This window comes from Buteo buteo, chromosome 6 (assembly GCF_964188355.1).
Source record: "Buteo buteo chromosome 6, bButBut1.hap1.1, whole genome shotgun sequence".
Taxonomy (NCBI): Eukaryota; Metazoa; Chordata; class Aves; order Accipitriformes; family Accipitridae; genus Buteo; species Buteo buteo.
Window position 1 is genome coordinate 12,540,265 of NC_134176.1, and position 19,764 is coordinate 12,560,028.

Consider the following 19,764-nt stretch of genomic DNA (forward strand, 5'->3'; position numbering starts at 1 on the left):
CCGGTGGGAATTCAGGTCCCGGCTTGGGCCGTTCCCCGTTCTTGGAAGCCTATGGGACACGCGAGAGCACGCATCGGGGTCTGACGTTCACCACTGCCAGAGGTTACCCCGAATGAACAGAGCTGGGTGGGCTCACCCTCCCCAGGTGCCGCATTCGCCGGGGGGCAGGGGAAGGCACTGGGGTTATCCCCTCTTTTGGCCAAACAACAAGGACAAGCCAGACAGGTTACTCGATGGCAACAGCCTCCCGGGTTCAACCCGGGCGCGTGGGAAGGAACTACACCACTGACTCATGGAAAAACAGCTTTGGGGAAGGACACGGGAAATCACCTCTTTCGCCACTCGTTTTGACCAGCGGATGTTTCCCCCTTCCTCAAACAATTCCAGGACTTGGTCACATCGAAGCAGGCTGTCCCAGAGAGCAGGAGATCGGTTCATCTGCAGGACCAAGAAGTCAGAGGCTTTGAAAATGCTTCTCCTTACTAGATGGCAAGCAAACCCAAGGCTTGAAACTCTGGAAAACTTCAACAACATTTTAAAAAATGCCCCTGCAATTCTTGCAAGAGATGGGCCCAGCAGCAGGTCCAGGCTCGGGCAACATACATGCCTGCGCAGCACCCTCTGTAGACCAGGAAAGCTCCGCACTCTGCTCTCCCAGAGCTGGCACTCTGCTCCCATCACCTTAAGTTACCGTATCACCCGCCGGGGGAAAGCACGCTGTAACGCTGCCAGTCACCTTCCGTGACCTGTCGCGGGGAAGAAACCTTCTATAAAGACTCACTCCTGCCAGGAACAGCATCGTGTATCGTTTCAATTGTGATTCATTGGTGGCAGAGGAGGAGCAGGGAGGTGAGAAGAGAATCAGCGTTTGCCTTCATCTTTAAAGCAATTTGTTTCCTCTCCACCTATCCCGCTGCACTGTAATGACACAAGTGTCACATCTGAGCAGCACCAAGCAAAGAAATTTGGAAGGAGGAGCTCCAGGGCTAGCAACAGCTGCTCTTCTTTAAGAGGCCTCTGCTTGAAAGTAACCCACTTCATTAAGATGAAGTTCACCATCTTTTCATGCTCCACAGCGAGGAGACGTGAAGAGCTTTAGGCAGCACAGCCCCTCCAGTGACAGCCGTGGGAGCACGAGTGGAAAGTGTGATGAGTGGGCAGGGGATGCCAGAGCATCCAGAGTCACTTAGCAGTGACTGCTGTCAGCAGCAGAAGGGAACATCCACCTCAGCACATCCTGCGCGCAGCAAGGACAGCACTTCTTCGCCACCCTTCCTTCTCGCCGTGCCCACCTTCCTGTCTTTGCCTTTTCGCTGGCATCCCCATTTTATCAAGAAAAGGCATTCAGTGCCACCCAGTGCACTTTTAGACTACCTGCTGCAAACGCCGGTATGGGCCGGCTGGGTCGCACTCACATTCGGGTGCCGGCAGCGCGGCGGTGGCTTTTGCCGAGGCGCTGCGGTCTCGCCTCTGAGCACAGACGAGACATTCCCACATTGCTAAACCCAGTATTGCCCCTGCAGTGACGTGAAAGAGGGGAAGTGGGAATTTCAGTAAGAAAGGAGTGGGAGGGAAGAAGAAATGGAAAGACACACAGATCAGCATAGTGCTCAGTAGAAGTGACATGCTTCATACACCACCCGTGGGGATCAGAGTTTTCATCGCTAGGCTGAATCTGAAATGTGGTGGAAATATTATTGCTTCACTCATTTCAAAACAGCGTGCTGCTTTTACAGACTACACTGTGTTCCATGATTTCAAGCACACACCTGAAATGCATTTCTGAGTTGAGAAATGAAGAGTCACTAATGACAATGAGGAGGAAAAAAAAAAATAATTACATTTTCAGACATTCAAGCCACACTGTCTCTCCTTTCCTGCATCTCTTTGGGAAAGCCGTGTAACACAAATGCACGAAAAGCCATTTCAATTATTTCTACTCTATTTGCATGAGACTCTTGACACTGACGTTAGGATGAACACCATCACCTAGTTTATTCTAGCAGAGCTATCCCATGGAAAATAGGACTCTGATAATAAGCTAAGTTTCCTGTGAAGAGGAAGGGAAATGCCACAACAAAGGTCTATCAGGTGCGTAAGCACAAAGCACTGAACAGCCAACATACAGTGGCTTCAGAGAGGAGAAAGGATGCACCTTGGCCATTTACATGTCAACAGCAGTCATTTAAATTCAACACACCAGGTTTTTTTTAAAAAATATGATTTCCTACTTAGATTTATTTTTCCTTTAATAACACAGTTTAGCATTTCAGAGTTTGGCATTCTACACTCTTACACACTGTCCTTGTTTATTAGCATTTAAACACAAAAAGACATAGCAAGACCTCCAAACACAAATAAATACAAAAACACAATATACAATAAACTGAAATACAACATATAATAATGCTATTGGGAAATTAAGACATGTTGCTAATTCCTTTTTTTTTATTATTATTTTAACAACATGGTTATTGCTGAGCAATAAATTATACATTTTAAAGTTGTTTTCCCCCCTAAAAGAAAAGGACGAGAACCACTGGTTACCAGATCACTTGCACTGTATCCTTACAGCTATTGATAATTAAGACAGGCAGAATATACACAATCAAATGAGGTTGGCCTTCTTTGGTCTTTGTTTTTGATCATAAAACTGAACACAAGTGTACCGTTCACTGAAGAGTATGAGAATAAAGAAATGGATACACAAGTTTCAAACATATTAATTTGTACATTATTCTCGATTACTGATGTCTTTTCCATAGATATTTCTTACAGAATTTCTTGGAAACAAATGTCAGCTTTAGTTTTCCCGATTATTACGTTGTTCCATGCATCTTAAAGGTTATCCTACTTGTCTAAGAGAAATGGACCTATGTTTAGCCCATCATCTCCTAATGGGGTATTTTTCACAGCTCTCTAATCACCACTAAATCATTGGAGTTTTATACCTTGTAGAAAAAATCCTGAACTTCCCCCGTTCTTTTTTTTTTTTCCTATAAAACTGAAAAAAATATATAAACCAAACAACAGCTATAAGAAAAACAAAATAGGTGGATCACATGATGCATCAGCAACAATGGAAGCTTGTACCTTCCCATTCCACAAGTACAGATTATACAACTCTCTGCCAGTGACGCAGGTCATAGTTGGAAGATGTGTCCTTTCATATGTGAGCTATATTCAAATCCAAAGCTCACAACACTATGCAAGAAAATGACCTTTACGAATGATAATGCTGGTTTATCTCAGTAACCCTTAGACAGAGTCAAATTTTATCACTACGCATCACACTGCCAGCAATGGAGCGTGTGAACACCGGCATTGCTAAGAAGTTAAAAAGTCCTTGCAGAACTGGCAACCAAATTAAAAGCTTAGTTCCAAAGGACCAAAAACACAAACACCACATAGAGACAAGAAACCCTCCCCTAAATGGGTAGGTTAGTAAGCCACAGAGTTGGGATCCAGATTTGAATTCCACATCAAGTCTGGGATGTTTGGATCCAGGATTTTGGTTCAGGTGCTTCTCTGTGAAATTCAGAACTTATTCGAACCCTAAGGAACTAATCCTAACTTGGAGGGAAAAAAAACTAAATAAACACAGCCTAGTATCTACACTAAGATCATGAAATGGAAGACAGAAGCTGCAGTCTTGACCACAAATTAGAAGAGAAATAGGAATAGTCAGATCCCTTACACGCTGTATATCTCTACTCTTCTAAATCTTAAGAGGATGTCCCTGAATCAGCAGTCCAAAGTTTTCCACAACCTTCCTAACTGGTGCTTCTCAGCAAAAGCCTGGATTAAGAGGCAGGAAAGAACAATTAAGCCCTCCATATTTTGGTTTAAAGAAAACAGGAGAAAGCCCCACAAGAAAGAAATGGTCAGTCATGCTACAGGCTGGTAGAACAAAGATGAACCCACTTCAATTTAAAATGGTATTCTCCCTCCTCAGTTAAGAGGAGTGTCAAATGAGACTGACTTTGTTGGGTGATTCTGAACAAACAGAGCAGGACACACATTTGCTGCTATTATTCACATCGACACATTGCGCTGGCCTTCCGCTCTGCAGGCTGTGCAAAGCACTGCCAAGTAGTGAGCAACATCTGGGCTACCACACACGTACAACCCCAAATCATGACAGCTTGTATTTTTAATTCTAGCCCTTACTGTCCTGATGCGGGTCTTTAAGGTATGTCAACTTGATTTTTGGTTCCTTTAAGGGACAAACATATTAAAAGAGCAAAACCTAGGGATTTGAAGATAACACTAGGGAACTGGAACCTCTCATTCAGTCCTGGTTCCAGGAGATTCCTTTTGTGACTCCGGACAAGTCACTTCACATCTCATCCTTGATTTCCTTTTTCCAGAAAATAAAAACAGCACTTGCTAGAAGAAGAACATGTTTGCAGATGTGAAGTGCTTCCTATGCTGTACATAGCACTAAAAACTACTCTGACTGAATTCCCAAACCGATTGCTTTTATTGCAGTAGCTATGATTTCTAGGTCAACCAGAATACAGAGGTATTGACTCAACAGGATAGGAATTCCAGGAAGAGGTCCAGCTGCTTTTTATTATCTTTGTTCCCAAATTAAAGGACAGCATTTGCAATTAACAAGTTGCCCATCACTATTTTTGTTTAAAATTCAGGAATCTCCAAATTAGCGGAGTATGAGGAAGGACCTGTGTCCTAGGTGACATTCCAAGGTCTTCAGAAAGGCTAAACAAACTGTTTGTTTGTTATATACAGGTCTTCAAACCTGTGAGGTGTGAACCCAAAGTTTGCCCTTAGCCAAGATCCTCCCTTAGCAGCAGCAAGTTATATTTGCACCAACTGATCAAGTATAACTTGGGGGAAAGGGTTTTGTTTCATCACTTCTACGTAAAGAAAAGACTTTGCATATATATGTGCATGCACGTCTGTGCGTATATGTATGTACCTACACATGTACGAGTAATTTACAGAGCAAAACCAAAGAGATTAGGTATGCAACCCAAGAATTTTTCCCCCTCACCTATTTGTATATTTGCATAGTTAAATCATATCAAGGCATCGATACTGCAGTCACATTTTTCACTCTTCTGTGGTGCAGGCAACTTTTCTTGTCACTCCCCACATGCTTCTCTGTCTTGGACCAAACAGCACCCGTGTTTTAAAAATGAAACAAAACAACAGAAACCCTGCATTGTTGGTGAAATGCCTATCCCACATGATGGAATACAGATACAAATAGGTGGTAGCTTTTAAATTCCATCTCAACAAACCAGAATCATGGCAAGCCGAGAAACACAAACGATACAATCACAACCTAACATTCATGGGTTCAACACTTAAATTACAACTAACACAAATCTCGATTACCTTTGCATTTGAGAAATTCACCAGGCACAGAGACAGGCATATATCTTCAACTTTCCTTTTCCAAGTAGGAAAACCCACAGAAAAAAGGAAATAGACTGTATTTCGTATTTCTAAAGAAAGCTAGCATGTTACCCACAACATTTTTTTTCCATCAAAATTATGCCACCCATCATCCCCTTCTCCTATTGCACATTCTCTTTGTGAAGAACAACATTTACAGTACAAGGCTGAAAACAACATTGCATATTGTCAGCAGTTGAAGGTGTACCATGTAGACAGTAACTGAAACAAGACCCCTTTAATTAGATCAGAAAAGTAATGCAGACATGGTCATGCATCATAATCACAGGTTGGTCTTTAAACACCCAAATAGTTTCATCCTGTTTAAAATTCAAGACTCTCTAGGTAACAGATGCACTCACCCTGTGCTGAAGAGCGTACAAAAAGGGCAACATCCAGATTGTCACACACTGGAATCTCCCTAGAGAAAGCTGGAAACGGAAGAGGCTTGTACATAACTTGGAGTGTCATCATTAAGAAAGAATACCAGCAAGAGACTTCAGTTGTGTGCTGCTAAGAATTACTAAGCAGAGGAAAAAAAGATTCCATTGAAGAAACTCTGTTCAAAGTAATGCAAATACTCTGGGACCCCCTTGCAATAATGGCATACCACAGGAGTTAGCCGGGATTCAGGAGTATATGTGGGGGCAGACTGTTGCCCTATGAATCACTTTAAACAGACAGTCCCTAGAAAACTTCGGATATCTGGGTCAGGAACATATAGAAAAAAGGATAAAGGGCATTTCAATGATGAGAGAAAAAGTTAAATTATTTAAGTGTTGAGTAAAGCACCAGCTATCTTTTCCTTTCAATTTAGAGAATATACAGTGGCCTTGTTTTCACAAAATGCTACATACTCCTTGCTGGAAAGCAGAGGAAACCGATTTCTATGTACACAGTAAGAACTCTACAGAGATGGCCTGCGAGTTCTGCGGAGAAAGGTGTGTTCAGTCAAGGCTTCAGGTATTCCACAGCAGGCGGTGTCTACATTTGTGTAGCAAGATCCTGGATTTCACAGTACACAGGGTTGGCAAACTGGAAATTCTCTGGCAGCTTCATGTATTTTTAAAAAATAAGTGCAGTAGGCCTCCATTTTATTAACTGTGATAAAAAGCATATATGCAAAAATATTTTTATATCGATAGCACATTACTGCATTATAAAAGCTGCCCAAGTGAAGCTGAAGATTCTGGCAGCTGGTGCTTTTGGCACTTGGGAGATGTGGAAAGCAGCATAGAGATCTGTGAAATACAACAGTGACTGATGTTTCTGCTACAGTGATCGGCATTAATATAGTTAGCAGTGTTCATATTTAAACTTCTCTATGAAGTTTCTGAGTCAATATCCCACTAAGAGGAGATATTCAGATCTCTTAAAGCTACTAGTTTAGGCTGTGCGCAGACTCAGGAAGACTTCCCTATTAGTTTACACTTTTCGCATGTTTCAAAGTTCTCTTTCAATCACAAAGGCTGGAAACACTTTTTTCCTCCTATTTTAAAGAGCCTGGATTTAGAAGCGCAATTCTGTCACAGGAGTTGGAAACTGTAGTCACAAATCTGCAGAATATGCTGGGCCCTGCTTATACTAGAAATCTCCTCCAAGTCCCAGATTGAAACAGGATATAAACTGTTTTGAGATGGCCAAACGGTTTCATTTAAGTTTACAAGACATGCATTGGCAATGGGAGGAGAGTCCTTTGGACATTTCCACTTGGGAATCCTGTTTTCAGTAAAATTCTGTGATGCACAAACACAAAAGCTCAGCTGCCTACATTCACAATTATTAAAATGACACAAGTTGAGCGAACCTTCGCCCTAAAGCGTAAGTGATGGGTTTGCTTATGCAGCCTGCATAAAACTGCAAGTGCCATATAATTATATCTAGAGATATAGATGCAGGTATATCTATAGATATTTATCTCTTGTGCAGAACGTCCTCCTTCCATGCTAGAAATTAAATGCTAGCACATGCCTCCATATTTGAGCTTGCACCTGTTGACAGCTATGTACCATAAAGGGAGTACAGTACCTGGACAACGGAAGGCAAGAAAAGGAAGACAAGTTGCTGCTGACAGTTGCGACAGTCAGCAGCAGGCAGTATTCTAGCAGGTGCCTGGAAAACCCATGAAGACCACTTAGCATGCATTGTATATTAATAAATACTTCTTGCAGGCACTGTGTGTGAAGGCACAGCCAAAAAAGACAACGGCAAAGACAAGCTGAAATACAAAGGCATGAATTCAACTGCACCTTAGACAGAAATTGTGACTATGCCTCAAAAAGCAGAAAACGCATTGAACCTGACGTTAAAGGCTGAGATGCAACGTTTTCTTTCAAGCCCACAAAGGCTAAAAACACAGTGGTGCAAGCCCACTCTGCTTAAGCGGTTCTTGGATTTTAAAGAGCACCACAGTCAGGCTATATCTCTAGACTTGCTTGTCACAGGCTATTAAATAAGAAGCAGATGAACACAGCAGGCTGCAATCAGCACGTTTCAGGGCTAGCAAATGCTTTCCACTACAGTTCAGGCTGTTATAAGAAAGAAGCCCGTGCATTCCCTGTTAGGATGCTTGCCTGCTATGAAAAGCTGTCATAAGCATATACATTCGCAGCCCCCCCGAGTTCTCAGATGGGTCCATTTCATGTGATACCACCTTACAACCACAGGCATTAGAGGAAAAATGTCACCCGCCTTCACAGTGGCCATGGGGACTGTCTAGTCCAAGCTCCATAGGAGCACTGAGCATAACGTTTTGGCACCTGAATAAGATGGATTCTACCATGGCCAAGTCATAGAAGCTCCAGAAGTCAAAGAAATGGCCTTTGGCTTCTATTTTGTACATCGCAAGGTACCTATGCGCTCTGAAGACATGGCTAAACATTATGCCTGAAGTCCTTTTAAACTACCATTTCAGATATCAGAATTAATCTGAATAAAAAGCTATGGTTTATAAGCAGCACGGCACATCTAAGGCACATGTATGCATGCAAGCCACCATCACTGTATTAAGACATTGCTGATTTGTCCTTTAGAAGCAATGGCTGCTAGTACAGAACAAACATATAGGCTTTTTTCAGCACTAATCCTCCTCCCCAATACTGAAAATACTATATACTGCTGACAGCATAATGTGCAACATATATAGCTTGATTGGAAAGCATGGGGCAGAACTTTAAAAAATGTACAGGATTCCGTTTAGAACTCCAAAGTTCAACAAATGCCCTATTTTAGGGTGAAAACAATTATAAATCTGATAATGATGCACAGCATCCATGAGTGATTTTTCCTTAATTTTGAAATAGTGTCATTAACTACGACATATATTGTAGGTTTACATTTCTAAAGAGAAATAACAGAATTGAATAGTTTTTTTTCCTATCACAAGTGATAACCAGTGTTTGATATCTTCTATTTTTCTTCCAAGAAATATCAGTCTATCAACAGTTTTAAAATAAAATGTTTTCTGTAACAATAGAACTTTAAATAAAAATATGATTTTGATTCAGATACTTTTGAGAAGACATGGATACTTTTCCAAGATCTTCCAACAAAGTAATTATTAAAACAGAGACCAGATGAGGCCTTAAAAAGACAATATACTATATTTCAGACAAGATTGCACCTCAGTTTTTCAAATAATATCATAATTGCAACATTACTTCATCATTTCTTCTTTTAACATGCTGACAATTTCCAGCTAGCCCACGTGAAGTTTTTTTTGTTTTTGTATTCTAGCTTAAAGAAATAAAAGTCAGTAATTTATTCAGCACATACTGTACGTCTTTTCACCTCCAATTGACTAGATCATTAATAAGTTAAAAAAAAATCCTCTCTGACCATAATCATTATCCTCATGAGGGATAAGTGATTCTTCAGAGCTTAAGTGTTGCTAGTTCTATTAAAAAATATACCATGGTATGATTTCTTAATGTGTTGCTACTTTCGCAATTGGACCCTATGCAGTTATGCCTTCAAACTCTTCCGTCTGTTCCACAAGGTGGTTCTGTGAGCTTTAGGACCTCTGATTGAAGACAAACTGATATAAAACCCCCAAACGGAGTTGTCTTCTGTTTAATCCGCCTCCCCCATTGTATGTCAGGGGTCTGGTAGATCTGATGTATCCACTATGACTTTAATAAAAATAGTATCATCTTTAATATACGTTCCATTCTCTAGAACAGTTTGAGCCACAAAGACTGGGCAGCCAGATGCAATGTTCATTTCTCCAGTTGGCTTCTTGAAACTGCTGCTGTTTGGATCTGGCTTGAAAGCATCTCCTAAGTGGCGTCGAGATGGTCCCTGATCCATTAGCATGAGAGTCACTTTCTGTTTAAACGGCCAAGGAAGCAACGCATCGTATTCTCCACGCATTATGACAAAAAACAGCGACAAGTGCGTCCCCTTTCCCATGCCATCTCCATTAAGGTAAACTCTGGCACACATCTTGTAGCCAAAGTATCCAGTATAAAAGGGTTGGCTGTACAAGGACAGAGTCTTCCCCATGACTGCCTCTTGCTTCCGACGTTTATAATCTCGAATTTTCCAAATTAATACTCCGTTGTAACTAGCAGTTTCCAAAACTTGGAATCGGAGGTCCATGTCAGCCAGCCGAATATCATGAACGCTCAGCATCTGATCATGTCTGCTCAGCTGTGTCTCTAGCAGGCCTGTGAGAAAACAGAAAGGACAGGGGTGAGAAAAGTGGTTTTTTTCTAAAGAGTATAAAAAAAAAAAGAGGAGGAAAAAAAAGAAAAAAATATTGCCAATGTTGCTATTGTATATGAAAACACTTTCCTCCTCAAGAACCAAAGTGCATTTGGCCACTGTGGAAGCAACTTCCACAAATGATAGTTTGCCAGCTAGTATCTAGGTTAGCTGGGATTTTTTACAAACATGGGTGTTAATCACATGTGCAGTGAAAGTCAAATACTGAAATCTAACATAAATTTTGTGGTCACTAAGCAATATAACTACAGAGCCTTCCATTTTTTGAGAGGAGACTTGGTAGCACTATCTGTAGATTGCTATTGGCAGTGAACACCTTGGAAGTGGTCACACGTCCTACATAATCCCTCTGAAATTCAGAAGCAATCCTGATCTAGCAAAATATTCTTCTCAGACACTACTTGTCTCTGAACTGTAGTGCTGTTAACATGTCTAAAGTTCATCATAAAAGAACAGAAAATTCAAGCTTAGCTCTGCATTATATGGTCACTTACTTAGTTTGGAGGGAGGGCTGTTTTTAATAGCCCCTTTCCCTTACATGAAAATATAACACTCTGTCTTCGCACACTGGAAAGTTGGCCAACAAAGAATTCTGAGAAGTAGATGAATTCATAAGGCAGGTTTCTTTTATACAGATCTATTTAAATGTCAAGTTCTTTGTCCCAATCATTTAAACAATTACACATGATCTACACTATCCTGCTAAACTCCAGTTTTCGCTTTATTCAGCAAGCACAACAATAACCTTATTCTCAATCAGATCTCACAGTTTCCTTTGGATCAAATACACCTCTGTAACAGATACCAGGACAGGTGGTTTCAGGTACCATCCTGTTGATCCATTCATGGGGGAGAAGAGTAATAAAAGATTACTTGTCAATATACCGAGACTATAGTTAAAGAAGCTGCTGAAAGCTATTAGCTGTCAAAGATCAACTGAGAAATTATTTATAATGAACTAACATTGTAATCAAGACAAGGGTCAAGAAAACAAAATAAAAGACAAGAATCAAGCCTAAGAAACAGCACGGAAGCAATGTCACATCATCAAAGGGATTACGCAGTTTCCTATTCAAAACCCAGTAGAATCAGCATTATTGATGCTTCCACATAAAAATCACAACGGGAGTGCCATTCAAAGGACACCATTTTTCTCTTGACAGCACTGCTGAGTACTTCAGTCCATTGTGCTCACACTTACTTGTATTTCGAGCTCCTTGCCCTGCAGTTTTATCAACACTTTCCAGCTCAGTTACTCTGTTCTGGAGGGATTCTACACTGCTCTTCATACTGTCAGCCTCCTCCCAGTTCTGTCGGAAGGGACGGATTTCTTTGTCCAGTTCTTTCAGTTTCTCTGCTTGACTGTCTATCACTCGCTTTATAAAATAGCAAGTTATGAGTTAAAATAACAAAAAGACATTAAATTATGCAAATTAAACAAGGATTATATATCGATAAGAAGATGCATTTCCAATATAAACAAGTTTCACTTATGTCAAATATTTTAATAACACAAACCTTGAAAATTTAGAGGAATAGCCCAACTATTTATAAAACACTTATAAAAATCTTTAGTGCTGCATAGGTATTAGTATTAGAGCACTATCAGAATTATCAATACAATTATTTTAAAAAAATGAATTGTTAGTGTGCTCTTACCTAAATTTTTTTTTTTTTAAAAAACCTTTCCATGCAAGAACAATATTCTGAATGTCTCTATATTGACATTATGGGCTGATATTTGCTGGGTTTCATGTCAGAGTACTTAAGCAACAAAGTATGGGCACAGCAACTTACCATGGTGTGAATCAAGTGGCTGCTCATGTGCATGAGTTTATCATGGGGCAACAGCAAAATAACTTACCCCTCCAGAAAAACATCAGTACTCTTGCACACATGGAGCCTGAGTACGTATATGTGCAGATACAGCGGCATTAGCAAGCTCACATAAATCAGTTATCAAAGCCTAAGTTATTATTTGCCCATAACCATAGCAGAAGCCCTCCAGAGTGTAAACAAAACTACCACTTCTGTCCCCTTAAGCGCTTTTAAAATTCCCACCCTTACTTCCTAAATTGATTAAGCCATGCATCCTGAAGGTGCTTGCTGTTGAGTCTTTTCAAGAAAACAAAGCAAAAAACCCAGCTGATTTTGGTAAGGCATGAAATATAATACTACAGAAAAAAAATATACGGAAAGGCTGGTATTCTCTGAAAGAGGGACATTGCAAGCACCTCAGTATATTACAAATATAAAGGAGAACATATTTCCCAGTCTACCTCAAATCTGATGCAAGAAATACATAGCAGTTCATGTTATCACAGCTAATTTGGACTAGCAGGAATTTTAGCCAGAACCCCATAATCAGTTGTGAAGTTCAAATGATAACACAAATATTTGAGACAAGAAACTACTTTTACTACCACCTACAGTTAAAGTCCAAATCTAACTTTATAGTTTATCTTCATACAGTGCCAACATGTGTAAAAATGATTTTTCACTTCTTAAAAAAAAGTAGTAGTTGAGTACAAAACAAGAAAATAAAGTTATTTTGCATCTGCCTTCTGGTTAGCCATGTGGATTCAATGTTCCTCACTGATGGGGAAAACCCTTCTGCCTCATGCAACCTTCACTTCCCCTTTTATGCATTTGCTTTTAATCATGTGGTTTCAGTTATACTGAAAGTCTGTAATAATTAATTGAAGACTGTCAATTTGATCAGCCAGCTAGCAAAATCATGCTCTAGGAGTGTTTTATTTTGTTGTGTCTCAAAACGACTGAGTAATCTAACATATTTCAAGATTAACTATTTATTTCTATGTTGGTGTTTTAAAACAAGCTTATATATCTCACTTGCAAAATTACAACTTTGTGAAGGAAAGCTGTGTACTGAATCATAAATGTAGGGGTACGGTCTCATTTAAGCAACTTGCCTGGATGTACTAATCATCAGCTACCAACACAGTTGCACCCTCTCACTTGGACTAATGGTAATCAGAAAATAAAATAGAGAAGGGCTGTTAGCTATATATAAAAGGAAACACACCATGGAATGGCCTGAATGAACATTGTAAAAGCAGAGCCACAAGATTTGACCATTAGTTCACAGTTAACATACAAAAGTAAACTCAAGGTGTGCCCAAGTCCAATCTTTTTCCTCTACTCACACAAAACGAGCTCTCCAAGGCAAGAACAGTAACATGGTCGTGGGTTTGTACAGTGCCTCACGCAGAGATGCTCTAATTTCCAATTGGGACCTCTTGGCACTAACACGGTATCAAACAAAATGAATGAATACATTTTGAGATTAATTGGGAAACTGGTAAAGATGCAGAAGAACTTGTAAACTATTCTTCTTTTGGGAGAAGTTTACTAGAAGTTGTTACTAGGGTCCAACTTCTCTCCATCAACCTGCGTGCAACATTCTACCTTTGTACATGCACAACCAATTCTGGTTTTTAGCTGCTTCTACTACACATTGGCAAACGTGTAGTATTTTATCTCCTGTAACTCTTCATGAGAATTCAAGAGATACCAAATAATCAGAAGTAGACTTGTATTCTGTTTTTAAAAAGCAGTGGGATCTCTATCTTTTCACCCTACAGGGAGTCAACCTTTCTCATGCTGGGAGGTACTAAATCTGAATTTAATGCAGCAGTAGGGAATTTTACTCTAATTATTCCATTAGAAAGCACACAGATGTCTCACACTGTACTCATAAATTTTCAAGTAGATATCAATTTTCTGCATGCACTTTTATTCCAGCAACTGACCTCTCCAGATCATTAATCCAGAGTTATATGCCTGGCAAACCACTGAGTGCTCTTCTGGATGTTGATTTTCATCTAGGTTTTGTTTGGTATTTCTAATAAACAATTCCCAGAATTTTAGCACTATTACTACTAAAAGAATTTAGATAATGTCATGAGGAACTGAAGAAAGTTATATTTGCAGTGCTCTCTCATTCAGATGGTCCTAATGGACCTTTCCATTGCAAGTGATAGAGCAAACTGAAAAGCTAAAGAACACACTAGAAAATGAACCAAAGGTACTACTTAACTGGGAAAACAAATCATACATTCTCCTCCTTTGAAGGAATGTATTACCAGTCAAATCATTTTATATTCATAAGGCCACTGTTTCTTTCATCTTTAAGTACCTCATGTCCACACTCAGCTCAAGACTTGGCTTACTAATATGCTTCTGTATGCTCGTAAGAAAGACTGAATACTGGATGTGAAAGCTCCTTTCTACAAGACAGCAGTCAAGAAGTATCACATACTCCCTTGGTAAAAACACTTTCCCCAGAGACCAGTATATAGAAAATTAATCTGAATCAAAACACCTTGAGGTTGAGGTTCCTGCCAGTGCCCAGACACCTTAGATGCCTTTACGCTAGTGTTAAATGCCTCACAGTGCAAATGGTGCCAGTTGTGCTCAGTGAAACAGCCATTCCCAAGCCAAAGAAGATTACACGACAACTAATACTGAAACTGTACTAGAAATTACTAGCATGCATAGGACTTGGGGGACTAAGCAAATATCGCTTGTCCAGACCTGAATTGGCTAGTTCTACAGTGGAAATATCTGTGGCTCTTGTACAGACATGGCTGCTCAACGCAACCCAGAAAAAGAATAGCTCACAACAGGTAACTGATTCCTTCAACTCCTAGTAGGTAACCGAAGAAGTCTAATCATATTGCCCAGGGGAAACCAAGTTGAGGTGTGTTTCCAGGATGTTCTTAACAACCTGACTGAACCAGGAAGTTCCAGTAAGTGGAAGGCATCAGGCTGAAATAGCTGTAAGACACGGTTTGGCTTAAACTAACTAAACTAAAATAGCTGGTGAGAAGTAGTAAGGGGCGGGGGGGGGTTGGCGGCAAAACACATCCTCTCTTACTACTTATTACCACCAAAAAGCCAGCTGTTGGAATCTGCCAACCATATTGTTTTGTGGTTTGTTTTTTTTTTTCCTAGACATAAACCATTTGAAAATTAATTTTGCTAACACTTACAGCTTGAAGACATCAAAGATATTGCATCTGTCATCAAGACAATCATGAAAAACTCTGCTCTACGTTTTTTGCATTTCCCCTCTCATCACTGGTTATTGAGATAGCATGTGTAAAAACCCCAGGCTTACAAATTAACTTACCTCCTGGTAGATTCAATCAGCAATATCAATACACACAAGGATTAGCTTCCCAGTGTCAGAATGCAGTATTGTAAGCATGCAGCCATATCCCAGACTATCATCAGACCAAATAACAATGAGTAAGGCAGGCTAAACTGGTTACTAAGTGGGCAGAACATGGAAAGAAGTAAGCGCTATACAGAGAAATGTTGCTGTTGCCAAACTTAAAGGTTTCCTTATAAACCAACATTGAGGGTCTCAAGGCTCTGAGCTCTTGAATGGGCCACCCTTTAAATTGCAGCCATACTCTGGATAAGTGTATCTGGCTTGAGTATCAACATTTGCAGTTTAGCATGTGAAGTGAATAGTAAGTGAAAATGATATTTTTATTTACATTCCTTTAAGCTGGATGTTGAAACAGTATCTGATATTCTAGCAGCAGACATGCTGAAATAACATGTAAACAATACCTTCACAATAGCTGCTAAGTATCTCCTAAGGTTTCCCTAATTGTGGTTAGTATCACGCAAGCTAACACAAATTCCCAGCGTCCACATGCCAAGTCAGCTCTGAATGCAGAGCAAAGAATTTCAGCTTGGGCTCAGCACCATGCTAGAGCATTCAGAGGATTTCTAGCTTGACACTGGCTTGTGGCCAGGTGACTCAGACCACAGAATAAGAAACTCAGACCTACTGGCAAAGGAATAATTAGATACATTTTCCTCAGAAGAAGGACAAAAGAAACATGGATTTTAAAATGTGTATTCAAATGCATTGTACTACGTTTGGATTAATTCCACACCAGACTGATCTCACTCATGATCAGTATTTTTTAAAATACCAGCAAGTACAAAAGAAATATACAATATACATATGACAGTTTTAAGGTGCTAATCTTGTCCTCCAGTTTGACAGTAGTTCCTCAAGCAGTTATTTTTTGTAGAGAAGAAAAAATAATTATGATTATTCTTCAGATAAGATTTGTAATTTTATTTTCAATCTTTTCCCTTTTTAAACAGGGGATTTTGTTTTAACATAGGCTAGGCAACTGCAGTGTTATAGTGAAGTATCTTACTCCAACAAACACAACAAACCAGCTACTGACCAGAAGAAAAAAAAAAAAAAAAAAAAAAAGAATCAGAATAGCTTTATAATAAGGTAAACTCTCTCCCCCCCCCTTTTTAATTAGAACACCTCACTTCACAAGTGTAAAGGCACAGAACAGAAGCTACTACCATTTCTGCTTTAATGGGGAGATTCTAAATTTCTTACCTGTAAATGAAGTATTTTAGATTCATTATTCCGCAGCATTTCCTTCTGTCTTTCAATTTCTATTTCAAAGCTACAAATCTGATTATGTAAAGTTTGTATACTCTTGTTCTTTTCCAAACTTTCATTCTGGAGCAAGGCCACCTGGAAAAAATTCTACAATTACTCCTGCCAAAGTTTATTAGAAATACCTATATAACTTTGTTAGTTTTAAACTATCTTAAACACATGAAAGGGATGAGATCCTAGTAAAATCTCTCTCCATATCTTGCAAATATATAAATAAACCCCAACCTTCTGATAGCTACTTTTGCACTTCCACAGCATGGTATTGGTACAACTTTAGCTAATGAAAGTGCAGATGGGATACACAAACAGCAAAAGAACTTGTGTCTATGCATAATCTTTTCTTTATTCAGTTTGTTATTTAATGGCTTGGTTTCCTGGTTTCCACTAACTGACTTGGGAGTTGCCTGGAGTTTGCAAGAAACAACCTATTTAGCTCTAGATCAGTGTTAAGAACTCAAGCCCTGCACAGAAGGGATACCAGAGAGAAGACGAGCAGCTGAAAAGCTAGTCGGGAAAGCGAACATTAGTCTTCCTCACCCACTCCAATCTTTCCTGATCTATAGCAAATTTAAGGAAAAACATCTGCATGGGATTGGCTTGGCTTCACAGAATGTGATGGTGATGAAAACTCCTGAAATGAGCGAATACAGAAGGGATCCATGCATTTGAAGGAAAATCCAATGGTGCCTACTAGTAGAAAAGACTAAAGAGCTACAGGCTGTGGATTATATTCTCTCTCTGTATTGACATTTTATGAATTCATTCCTTAGTGACTCATTCTGATTTTAAAACATGAGCCTTGTTAGAAGATCATATAACATATCTCCTTGGGGATGAAAGTAATACAGTAAATATTCTCCATCACACTATTTTGTGCTCTGTTCATTAATATGGTTTGGGGAAGGGGGTACCTTTGTGGTGGTGGGTTGCTTTTTTTTTTTTTTAAAATCTCATTTTTCCCCAGGCAAGATTATTCAGTGGCAAAAACGTAGAAAACAAACACTTGACACAAAATGAAGTTTGGACATGCCCTGACTAGTTCCACAGATAGATCTTTATATGGATAAGAAGCAGCACCATTTTTGACCCAGGAAAATCTTGATAAACGTTCCACATTAAGACCAATTACTTGGATGCTTCATGTTTCCAAAAAAAATCTACACCACCACACTCAATACAGATGCTAGTTGGAAGTCAAGCCATTTTTACCTCTGATGTGGGTACCACTGTAGAATTCCACCACCTTAACTGCCCTCTAATCAGACATAGTAGAATCACTTACGTGTCACTGCATTCCTAGACTGAAGAAGCTAGCCTGTTTAAAAAGGTAAATAATTTCAATCTCTATACTAGCCTACACTAGACAAAGGACTGCCAAAGTCCACAGGCATTCAGCAGGTCTGTCAGACAGGGGCCCAAAAACACAGATACCATAATATATGTGTGTATCTACTTTCAAATATAGCATAGCATGTGTGCATATACACACATACATTAGTTCCATGTTTTATATATGGAAAAACCGGCAGAGGAGGCTCCACAGAAATGAGACAAGCTAATTTTGCCAGTGCAGAGAGAGAAACAATCTCAAGGCTGACAGAATGCATGCCTAGGTACTAGAGAAAATTTTCAAGAACAAGTTTAAATTTAAACCAGTATCCCTGCCTCCCACGTATTTCAGATCTGCTGGGTAGCCACTTTAATTTTTTGCAACCTTGTTTTCCTTAATGAATCAGAGTTCTTTAGTTAATTGTGATCTTTACATTCCCCTTTTCTCACTGTTTCCTTCCCCAGGCCTCCCAATCATAAGGCAGTTACACTCTGTGTCACTAGCATTACATTTCCATTTTTGTACAAGCTATAAAACGTAGGCCTGTCTTGTACTGAGATTTTCCACACAGTTTTACAGAACACAAGAAAAACAGAATTATGTCCTGAAGACCTTAATCACACAAAACTGTCATTGCTAAGGCAGTAAATGTAGTTTGGTGGTAATTTGTAAATAAGGAATCTTTAACACTAAATATAGTTTCCTAATTGCACTTGGCATAAGTTTTTTTAACTTCAGTTAAAAAACAGTGTAAAGGAAACACAGCATCTATTTACAAACTGCATCAATCAGCTTCCTTTACTTCCTTGTCATATTTGAAATATTCCTAGGATAAGCATGCTCTTATTTGGCAGTTTTTCAAATTAACCTATTGCTTATTATTGCTTACTAAAGAAGAAAGGAAGAAACCTTATGCCACAAAGAACTAGATTAAAACAGGTCCCATATTTAAGTCACATATTAAAAAAGAAAAAACAGTTTATACCAGATTTCTTTAAGAATGTGACGAAGCCACAAAATTATGTTTAACTCATTATTTCCAACATCATAAAACCCGTGGGAGTTCAGTCTGCAAGTCTGTCCCATCACAGAGTGAACAAAACACTGAATTTTAATTTGCCCCACAAAGTTTTGATTCAAGATTTTACATCTGACCTTCTCTTACTGCTCTTTGCCAGCAGCACCACCATTCAAATACCAAACTCACAACTTAGCGCAATCTTTGCGGCTCTGAAGACTTTCAGTCTGCATACTCCACAAGCACTGTTAAAGAACGTGGTGACTGGGAGAAAGCAACTCCTCCTTTCCCCTCTATACATATCACAGTGAGTACCCCAAATGAAATCTTGGCCCTACCGAAACCAACAAGACTTCCACTGACTTCAGCAGGGCCAAGATTTCTGTGATACTCATCAGCTAAGTTAACTTTGCACTGTTGTTCTTCAGTGTATCGATTAATTTTTTCTCAAAGAAGAGAACAACAATGAAGTTACAAATCATTTTGTTATCCTTCTCTAGAATAAAGTCACTGACATATGATATGCGGTTAGCTATTCTGGTAACTTGGCACGGTCTTGGGATTTCCAGTGATTCAACTCTTTATTATGAATAGGAAGAAGTCTACAAAGCAGGAAGTGAAAAGGGAGAAAAAAAAAAGAAAAAAAGAGACAAACAATGATAAGCAGTTATGTCCTAAATGAAAGTTAAAACAAAAATTGAACATAAAAAAGTAGTAAAGTGTATATTCCCTTAGCTCTGTAAGAGACAAACACAGAACTGCTGGGTATTTTTTAAATGACAAAGCACCTCTCAG

General features: G+C 39.4%; 1 protein-coding gene across 10 annotated transcripts in view; it reads right to left on the minus strand.

Moving 5' to 3' along the window:
* Nucleotides 1-2,173: 2,173 nt before the first annotated feature.
* TRAF3 (TNF receptor associated factor 3) overlaps nucleotides 2,174-19,764 on the minus strand; it is a 74,655-nt gene continuing 57,064 nt past the window's right edge. For 8 of the 10 annotated variants that reach the window (XM_075029796.1, XM_075029794.1, XM_075029799.1 and 5 more), the window contains 3 exons: nucleotides 16,556-16,696; nucleotides 11,351-11,525; nucleotides 2,174-10,091 (listed from right to left, as the gene is read on the minus strand). In XM_075029796.1, coding sequence (XP_074885897.1) covers nucleotides 9,520-10,091; nucleotides 11,351-11,525; nucleotides 16,556-16,696 — 888 coding nt within the window. In that variant the 3' untranslated portion in view covers nucleotides 2,174-9,519. The remainder of the gene's footprint in view (nucleotides 10,092-11,350; nucleotides 11,526-16,555; nucleotides 16,697-19,764) is intronic. The other 2 variants (XM_075029801.1, XM_075029802.1) reach the window with 2 other exon arrangements.